General features: G+C 38.0%; 2 protein-coding genes across 3 annotated transcripts; both read left to right on the top strand.

Moving 5' to 3' along the window:
• The first annotated feature begins 1,771 nt into the window (after positions 1-1,771).
• LOC148960215 (uncharacterized) lies at positions 1,772-4,138 on the top strand. The gene is made up of 3 exons (XM_089108518.1): positions 1,772-1,920; positions 2,841-3,079; positions 3,850-4,138. The coding sequence occupies exons 1-3, from the start codon at positions 1,856-1,858 to the stop codon at positions 3,930-3,932; spliced, it is 387 nt and encodes a 128-aa protein (XP_088964644.1). The 5' UTR covers positions 1,772-1,855; the 3' UTR covers positions 3,933-4,138.
• Positions 4,139-7,396: 3,258 nt separating this feature from the next.
• Positions 7,397-9,424, top strand: LOC135689503 (uncharacterized). 2 transcript variants are annotated; one of them, XM_089108517.1, is made up of 4 exons: positions 7,397-7,495; positions 7,770-8,742; positions 8,950-9,014; positions 9,196-9,424. In XM_089108517.1, exons 2-4 carry the CDS (start codon positions 7,790-7,792, stop codon positions 9,291-9,293), a joined length of 1,116 nt encoding a protein of 371 aa, XP_088964643.1. In that variant the 5' UTR covers positions 7,397-7,495; positions 7,770-7,789; the 3' UTR covers positions 9,294-9,424. The 2 variants fall into 2 exon arrangements, with proteins under 2 accessions (XP_088964643.1, XP_065062818.2); XM_065206746.2 differs by having other exon boundaries at positions 7,770-9,014.
• The last annotated feature ends 216 nt before the right edge of the window (positions 9,425-9,640 follow it).

Raw genomic sequence — 9,640 nt, 5'->3', positions numbered from 1 at the left:
CTTAATAAAAATCACTCACTAACAGTTTTCCATTGCATTTGTAACAGAACAGTTGTTAAGCTGATAAAATCTGCTCTGTTATGTTCACATCAGAAAAAAATTTCAAAACATTTGGCCCCTTTTAACAGACCATAATTCAATTTTAAGCATTTATGCGCAAGAAGTGTGCTTAATTAACTTTAAGACTTTAACTTTTTTCCATTTAAACTGTTTTTTCATTGATTACTTTCATATTAGCAAAAACGAGTCTTCAAACATGAACATCCCCGGAGGCTGGTGGCCCCCCGAAATCCCCGTATAACATCGATTTTCGAAATCGGCACTCTCGAATTGACCAAAAGCACTTGGTCCCATAAATTTCGCCCTCGAGTGACCATTCCCCCTATCCTCCGCCTGGTCTACTAATTCAACATTTGGACACTTTCTCGCGATGTTTTTATTTTTTGGCAAAGGCCTTGATATTCTTATAGATTTTGTGCTTGTAAAACAACCATGTATCTGAATACGGTCCTTCTACTATTTTTAGAACATACAATTTTGACATCATAACCTAAACAAATCAGTTGAATATGTGTTTAATATGTTAAAAAGGCCAACAAAAGATTATAACTTTGCTAACGGATTACTGTTTTTGGCTTAGTAAGCTTGGTTTTGAGCACAGATCACCGACACCAAATAACAGTGATTTGACGAGTTTTAACACATCTAAATAATATTTTAAATTCAGATACATTTTATGATGCCCTTTCAGGTGATTTGGTAAAATTGAAAAATTCTAAAAAAGACGTGAACTCCTCTTGTTTTTCGTAGCGATTTTATTTAAGTGTGGTTTGTAGTAGAGCAAGGAGAGCCTTTGGCTCAAGTCCCTGGCATGACCAAACTTAGAGTCACTGTAATTCCAGGCGTAAGAATTAAGAGATGAAGGAAATCGATAACGTCACGTGATGGGTAACAATTTAACGAATAGAAAGAAAAGACTCGGTGAAGTAAAGCTTCGAGACATACTATGATTGGGGAGGGACGATTAGAAATTAAAACGCTTAACACTAAAAAATGGCTTCGCTCTTGTAATAAATGCAATGATGATTCGCTACGCATGTATATGAAACGGAACAATCGCTGCATTTATCTTTTCTTTTACTTCGTAAGAAACAACCAGGATCCTTTCTGGTGTTTCGCCTCGCCTCTATGGAGAGACGAAGCGTTAACCCAGCGCAGGAACATTCATTTGATCCCCCAAACGAGACGTGGTCACATCGAGAGGAAATGCTGAGACACTTTTCCATAAGCGTAGCTTCTCAGTGTCCTAAAGTCATCTTCAAACGCTATGTAGCAGCAAATAACACAAGGAAGCTATTTTTGATAATGTTTTGAAATGAAAAAAGCAAAACAATGGAGCGTTAGGAGCATGGGCTTATTTCGCCAAAGCTGGTAGCTGGTATCAATCAATATTATATTTTATAATCTTTAACGAAGGATCCCTGTAGCCTCACCTGTATGAGTGACGTAGAATATGAGATTATATATTTATAGAAAAACCCACAGCAAAGTATTTGGTTTGTTGTGTACAATGCGAAACAGGCAAAACGCAACTAGGCTGCGAAATAGGACATAATAAAATGTAACATGTCCTGGGAATCCATTTCCTTAAAATTGCACACCTTTGGAAATATTTTTAGCCATATGATTATGTTTATAAAGCTTAAATCTGACTGTCATTCAGGCATTTCATTGTTTTAAGGATATGCTGATTTTAGCCAAAATTTTTGGACATTTTTTCAATCAAACAAGATCTACAGCTGCATCATTCTGCTGTGTAAGTAATTATTATCACCCCTGGATACTTCTCTCTTGAATGTATAAATATGGCATAAGACACATATTTGCTCAAGATTTAACTCAAAAGCAAAGAAGCAACCGGTGAGTTAAAAGCTGCTTCACTCAATATTTTTGCTACAAAAATTTTGCCTTTAAGAATACTGCTTGAAAAGCCTTAAAGATTTTTGCATTTAGTAAATTATTTTGCTGAATAGAATTTAAGCATAAAATAAAACTTATTCGTTTTCTGCAGCTACTTTAGTTATGTTAAAGTGTACTTAAAGTAGGTTATTCGAAAGGTCTTTCGAGTTCTAAATCTCCATCATTTACAGTGTCGTTGCTACCAAAGAGAAATGGGTTGGGTAAAGGAATTTTCTGAAAGAAACGGCTGGGTAGATGTTTTCTGTCACTTTTTGAATTGAGTTAGAAAATTATCTGGACAAGAAATCATTTCTCTTAAGCATAACCCCCTCTGTTAATAGTGAGCGGTCCCTAAGCTTTGCTTCTGTCTGTGTGAGTTGCAAGAATGGATTTCTTTCTCAGTAAGTATTTCATCTAATGAGCAGAAATACATCCAAATGCCTTCTATCCTTCATTTATAAAGCCAATGCCATTTGGAAGTGCATTTAGAGAATCTCTGGGCCATAGCAGCATTTATAAAAATGGGTTTTTGGCCTAACTATCGTTTTGGCGTCCTGAGAGCGCATTGCCGTCTGCAGAATCGCTTGTAATGAGTTCATATCTTGTGCTAGGCCCTAAACAGTTTGGTCTTACTTCGAATTCATGTCATTCATGATAAAACCTGTCTCAGTCTTTTGGTTTACCAGCCTCTTTTATGAAATTTTATCCTCTCTCAATGCAATCCCTAACAGTGTAGAACTATGGGGTCTGACCACGTCTTTGTCATTTCCAAACTTCAAATAACAGTAGACTTGATTTCTGTGTTCAGAAAACTCACGTAGGCATACCATTATTCTGAAATTTTCTGTATTATATCTTGATCAAAAAATTCTTTATTGTAGCAACGTTTCTGAAGGAAAGATGAAAGTCCTGGTTTTACTTGCATTGTTAGCATTATCCCTTGTGGAATGCAAAAATCTTGCAATGGAGGCTGGCAATGACATTGCAGACGACATCGCCAAAGATGTCGCAAAAGATGTCAAGAGGTCGGTTACAAAGAAAGTGGCTTTGGACTTTCTTACAAACAAAAGAAGTACTGGAACCAGAACAAAAAGAGGATCCCCTTGTCTTTTCTTTGGAAGTGAGTAAACTTTCAAAGGTGTAAAGAAAGAAAGAGTGCCGTAACATGTGATTTTGAGTTGGATATCATAACTGTCTTCTATAGTTTCGCACTCATGTGTTATACTTCTACACAAGAATATCAATATGCTCATCCTTCCCCTTAACAGTTGCAAACAAGCCAAAAACTTTCAGATGCCAGTTTTATTTCACTTGTAATTGACAGCATAAATCGGGTTTTTAAGTAGTTGGTGCATTTGCTCTTAAATGTAGCACGATAAATTATTGGTATTCAATTCAAGCCAAGAAGGTAAGCAAAGTGGGTTACAAACAAAGTAATATGCCAGGAGCTTATCATGTTGAACAAGTATCATACGAATGACAGCCAGATGTGGCGCCAGAAATCTTCCGACAGTGGGGTTGGAGCTTCCGACAGGGGGCTAAAATGACTAAAATAAGCAGTTTTCGTACGTTTTTTTTGTTAAATTTGCTCCGACAATAACCTAAAATTTCCTCCGAAGGGGGCTAGATGCTTCTGACGGAGCGGCTGTAGCCCCCCAAGCCCTCCCCTAGCGCCACCACTGACGACAGCAAGGGGCTGAAACCACCTAATTCCTTTTCCTTCGACTAAACTATAATGTTTTAGACTTTCGAGCTTTTTCGTATTGCAGCTGGCAGTTCCATAAAAATTGCTTCATCAACTTATTGACTTATGCAGTTTGCCAGTGATTGAACTAAGAGCAGTGTTATTACTTCGATGCAATCACACACAAAATTCTATTCTATTTTCAGGAATAATCGAAGACAAGGCAAGCGTGTTCTTCGGAAAAACGCAAGTCACATGCCATGATGGTGAGCATGAGTATGTTCTTTGAAGAAGGAAAGGAAGAAGAAATGAACAAGAAAAGAACAAGAAAATAAGATAAAGAAGAATAAGAAAAAAGAGAAAAAAAGAAAATATTGCTTGTTTGTAACACTTCGTTTGCACCTTGCACATCAATGTTTAGCTGCTGTATATTAAGATCGTTCTAGGCTTACATCTTGAAAAAGAAATATTGGTTATAAGTTTTCAAGGCCTTGATGTTCGTGTCTTTTCTAAACCTCTCTGGCATCTTCTTCATCAACAGAATCCTAGCCTGCACGTAGCCTTAACTGTTTTCATCATATCTTTGTGATGGATCGTCGAGTCGTGTAACAACGTCACATCTTTCTCTTCACCATCATGATCATAATCAACCTAATCGAGATTAATCAATATAATCAGCATCAATCAACATAATCATTACCATCATAAACATCATAATCATTATAACCCTCATAATCATTATCACCATTATCACAATCATCAGTCTTTGGTTAGAAGGCAACCGAAAAACATAGCTCACTCAGAAATTGAATGGAAGACAGTGGCGGCTCTTGCTAATGGGCATCTGGGGCAATGCCCCCTCAAAAAGATTCAAAGGAAATCTATGATATTCATATTTAATTTTGAAGATAGTCTTACTGTGGTTAATTATATAAGTTTGTATCTCTTCTAGAAAAAGCTCCTTGCTATTCCGTCTCGTCCTTAGCCTCGCTTCTGGCCCGCTAGTGCCTTGAGCGATGATGTCATTTTACGGGCAAAGTTTTTTTTGCCCCTAGCCGACATGCGCACAAGCTAATTTTCCACCTAATTCCGCACAAGCATTGCGAAACGCGGCCTATGATTGGCTCATTCGGAGGAATTCGGGGCAAGAAAAATTTTGCACATAAAATGACATCATCGCTAAACAACAACCACATCTATATATGCTTTTTCTTCTGCGCTCCATGACGATCAACATCTAACCATGAATACAGTGAAAAATTTGCAAACTCGACCTTTCTATCGATTATCGCAATATTGATGGTCTGCCCTCCCAACTGTGAAAGTCACGAGCCGCCACTGATGGAAGACCATCTAAACTAGCGTAACTGGCTAATAAAATGCAATCGATAAGAAAAACGTTGTTCCTCTCGCATATTTTACAACCTGGTGAATTGAGACCACAACAACAAAACATGATAAATTATGAGCCTACACTGCAGCCTAAATAAATGACATCGCACTTTCAGCTCTCTGTAGCATATAAACAGGAACATTATGTCTTGGACTAGTCAAGTAATAACAAAATTACAACATTTTCCTTCTATATTCTTGAAACATTTCTAGAAAATGCTAGATTTCAATCTTAAATTTGCATTTTTGGAGGTACCGAATTGCTGGGTAGATTTGCATTTTTACGAGAGCTTGAATGAAAACCAGCGAAGACATAAAAACGAGAGGTCGCTAAATGGGACTACACAGTCCACCACTATTTGGAAAGTTATTTGGCCATCATTTTTTGTGTGTTTACCCCGAGCCCATAGGATATTCCCTGCAACAAAGTGATATTGAAATTATTTCAAATGCATTTTCTGACGAAAATCTCCCTGGAAACAAACATGTGTGTTTTGAACAACAAATACTGTACAATTGCCATTGGTCTTCAATATAAAAGATGTTTTTTATAGAAACTGTTTGGTGGCAGAAAGCGAAGATTCTATAGAAAGGAAAAAGTCAGAAAAAGTGTTTGTTATGGTTTGATAGACATAAACAAAAACAAACAAGAAAGATGAAAATATCGCAAAATCCAGAAACAAAGAAAAGACAAAAATAGAAGACGCCCCTCCGCTTCTCTGCTGAAATCTTCTATTTCTTCGCTCGAAATTTTGTAGTTCTGGTACCAAGGGTAATCGTGTACATACGCTAGTCAAAGACATCGGACACATTTCAAAGTTGGAAGGGTACAGGTAAAAAGATGAAAAATTACTCAGAGGCTCAATGCCTCAAAGTTGAGGGCCCTTGTCCCAGAAAAAGGGCCACAATTTTTCAGAAAAAGGTGCACAATATCTGTAAAAAAAGGGAGCTCTGTGTCAGGAAATGGATACTATGGTTCAGATAAAGGGACACCTTCCAAAAAAATAAAAGCAGGGATGTTTTCCAAAGAGATGTTTTCCAAAAGTTGATAGACACGCGCCTTTGGAGCGCTATATTATACGTCTACGACATCTGACGACGGGGGAGAGGAGGGGACTTTGCCTCCCGCTCTTCGTAAAACAATATAATTTATGGGAATAATAGACCCTGAATTCTATCTTATAATTTGGCGCTTGTTCTTTTCAATTTTCAGGGACAATCAGTGAGTTAAGAAGAGAATACAGGACAAAATCCTGGAGGACTGATTGTTTTCACGCAAAAAGATTGACGTTATTAAGATTGAGGTGGATGAGAATTTTCAGCAGATTCGCATCTAGTAAAATGCTATTCACAATTGAACTGTGTTGAAATATACGCAAGAACACAGTGGAACCTTATGTTTCGCAAATTAGTTATGATTTCTTGAAAAAAATAGTTAATACCTAAATATTCGCATAAGTTAAGTTCAATATTACAGGATTTCCCATTGCTCGTGAACTTCTCTGTAAGAAACATTGTCATTTCAAGTAACCGATAACCAAACTTATTCTACTATATTTTTTTCATTCATTCTCATATTTAATTCATTTAAGGAGAGTTGCCCTTCAGCCTGACCTGGAGTTGATTTACAAGGGGCTCTCCCTTTAAAAACTCTATTTATGGCCCTTTCATTTTGAAGTTAAGGCTTTTAGGGAGTTGCCCTTGCGTGTGACAAGACCTTAAGAGAGAAAAGAAAGCTATGACTTACGTCACAGCATAAGAAGCCTTAGGATATGCTTAAATGTTTTATCGATTCATTATTTGCGTTGAGGACCAAAATAAGCCTATACTTAAGAACATAAACACAAAATACTTGAAAGTTGACATAAAGTGATTTCGAGATTCGATGCCGGAGAGAAGGGGGACGAAAAAAGGCAAGACACTCCGGGAGAATACGGTTGAAGCCTAAAATTTCGGGGCAACGCAATAACAAACCCTCAATACACCAAGTCCCCTGTTACTACTGATAGCATACCAAAGTGTTCTGGGCGAAAAACAGGCGGTTGTAGGAGAACACACAGAAAAGAGTCAACAAACGGTTTTTAATCGCTGTATGTAGCATCTGCCAACATCGAACTTTCTCTAGCGAGTTCTAATTGATACATTGTTGCCTTTTCTTTAAAACGCACAGACAGCGGGAACTGGTTAGCCTGTTTTCCAATATTCAACTATGCAGGAAAAGTTGCTGATAATCACAATTAAATAAAATACCAAATCGGCAAGTATATCATCTTCATTCGAAAGAGAATATCATCATTATTTATTGAAACGGCTGATTTCTTTAGAAGAATGATTTGAATAAAACTATTTTCTTTGCATTTTTAAATATGCCGGTATATTCCAGAATGATATAAATAAGAAAGAGCTCAAGGCTGGCTGAGCATTGCTTCTCGACTGGCAGCTGGTACGCATCATTTCTATGTGAGTATATGTTTTTACATTTTACCTTCGCGTTTGCTTATTCGAAAACTGAGCTTGATACTACTTGATGTAACAGCGCATAGCATTTAGTTGTTTTCGCCCAAACATTGCAAAAACTATCATTGATTCTGTTTTATCGATGCCAATATGATCCTCTCGTTGTTGATATTCGCTTCTTGTGAAGCAATCTTCGTGCTTTCTGTGCATGTGTTTCTGAAATCAAAACGTCTACACTCTACAGAAAAGCTAATTCCGATTTTTTATAAATTATTAGGTGTGTCGAATCCGCAAAAGATGGTGTTTAAAGCTGCATTGCTCACTTTGATATGCGTCAATATATATATTTGCCAAAGCAGAAACCCTTCGTCTGACACAGCTAGAAAGAGCGACATCAACTCAGATTCTGCAGCCGATGCTAGAAAAGACAGTGTAAGAATAGGGCAAACGAGGAGGAACGAAGGACGCTTCAGTGATGATAAAAGCAAACATATGAAAAAGGTGGACGCAGTACGAGATGACATCGACGGGCACGATGCAAGAATAGATGACGTAAAAAGAGATGATACAAGAAGGGATGACCGGCGTATGAATGACGCAAGGGACGACAAACGTAGAGCTCAGACAAGAAGAGATGATGTACGTAGAGATGACATACGCAGCAATGATGCGAGAAGGGATGACCGGCGTATGAATGACGCAAGGGACGATATACGTAGAGATGACACAAGAAGAGATGATGCACGTAGAGATGACACAAGAAGAGATGATGCACGTAGAGATGACACAAGAAGAGATGATGCACGTAGAGATGACCGGCGTATGAATGACGCAAGGGACGATATACGTAGAGATGACACAAGAAGAGATGATGTACGTAGAGATGACATACGCAGCAATGATGCGAGAAGGGATGACCGGCGTATGAATGACGCAAGGGACGATATACGTAGAGATGACACAAGAAGAGATGATGCACGTAGAGATGACACAAGAAGAGATGATGCACGTAGAGATGACATAAGGAATAGAAATAAGAACGACGCAAGAAGTGATGACATACGCAACGATGATGCGAGAAGGGATGACCGGCGTATGAATGACGCAAGGGACGATATACGTAGAGATGACACAAGAAGAGATGATGCACGTAGAGATGACACAAGAAGAGATGATGCACGTAGAGATGACACAAGAAGAGATGATGCACGTAGAGATGACACAAGAAGAGATGATGCGAGAAGGGATGACCGGCGTATGAATGACGCAAGGGACGACAAACGTAGAGCTCAGACAAGAAGAGATGATGTACGTAGAGATGACACAAGAAGAGATGATGCACGTAGAGATGACACAAGAAGAGATGATGCACGTAGAGATGACACAAGAAGAGATGATGAACGTAGAGATGACATAAGGAAAAATGATAGAGACAAGAACGACGCAAGAAGAGATGATATAACTGGGAACACGTCCGTTGTTAAAAGGTCAAAAAGAGGTGTTGACTGCGAGTATATGGGTGGTAAGTTCTGAGGAAATAAAGTCAACAAGAAAGATGTTTTGCTTAATAGATTAGGACCAGGTCGTCAAAAGGCGAAACGCCAAGCTTATCATTTTAGGAAATATAGTTATTCAGTTTACTATACAAATTTTTTTGAACTTCTCTCAATTGGAACTACATAAATATTTAATTTCATTTCTAGGACTTATAAAAGATGGAAGCGAGAAGGTTTTTGAGAGCAATGGACGGAAAACTATAGTACGATGTATTCATGGAGAACGCGAGTATGTGTTCAACTAATGGATTGACAATCAAAGTGAACATATTTGAATGAAGTGTTTGTCGTAATGTCGCAATATCTTATCCTTGTCTTCCTGTATAAATGCTTATTTTGAGTCTTATTAGAAATGAAAGAATTGAATAAGGTGTTATAGCTTCATTTTTTTCGGATTTTCTACAGTTTGAGATCGAAAAAAATATCTGTTTACATTGCATCTTGGCGACAGAGTCGTCAGAAAGATGGCTTGGTTTGCTGAAGATTTCTAGGGCCAGGGCTCCACAGGGCCATTGTTACTATTTATTTCTATAAAGCAGGTACAGCTGAATCATGTTAAGATGGACCCAAGATAACCCAGAACTTCACCAAG

The sequence above is a fragment of the Rhopilema esculentum genome, chromosome 5, assembly GCF_057945365.1.
Source record: "Rhopilema esculentum isolate cy_ngs chromosome 5, ASM5794536v1, whole genome shotgun sequence".
NCBI classification, from domain to species: domain Eukaryota; kingdom Metazoa; phylum Cnidaria; class Scyphozoa; order Rhizostomeae; family Rhizostomatidae; genus Rhopilema; species Rhopilema esculentum.
This window is presented reverse-complemented; position numbering and strand designations above follow the sequence as displayed.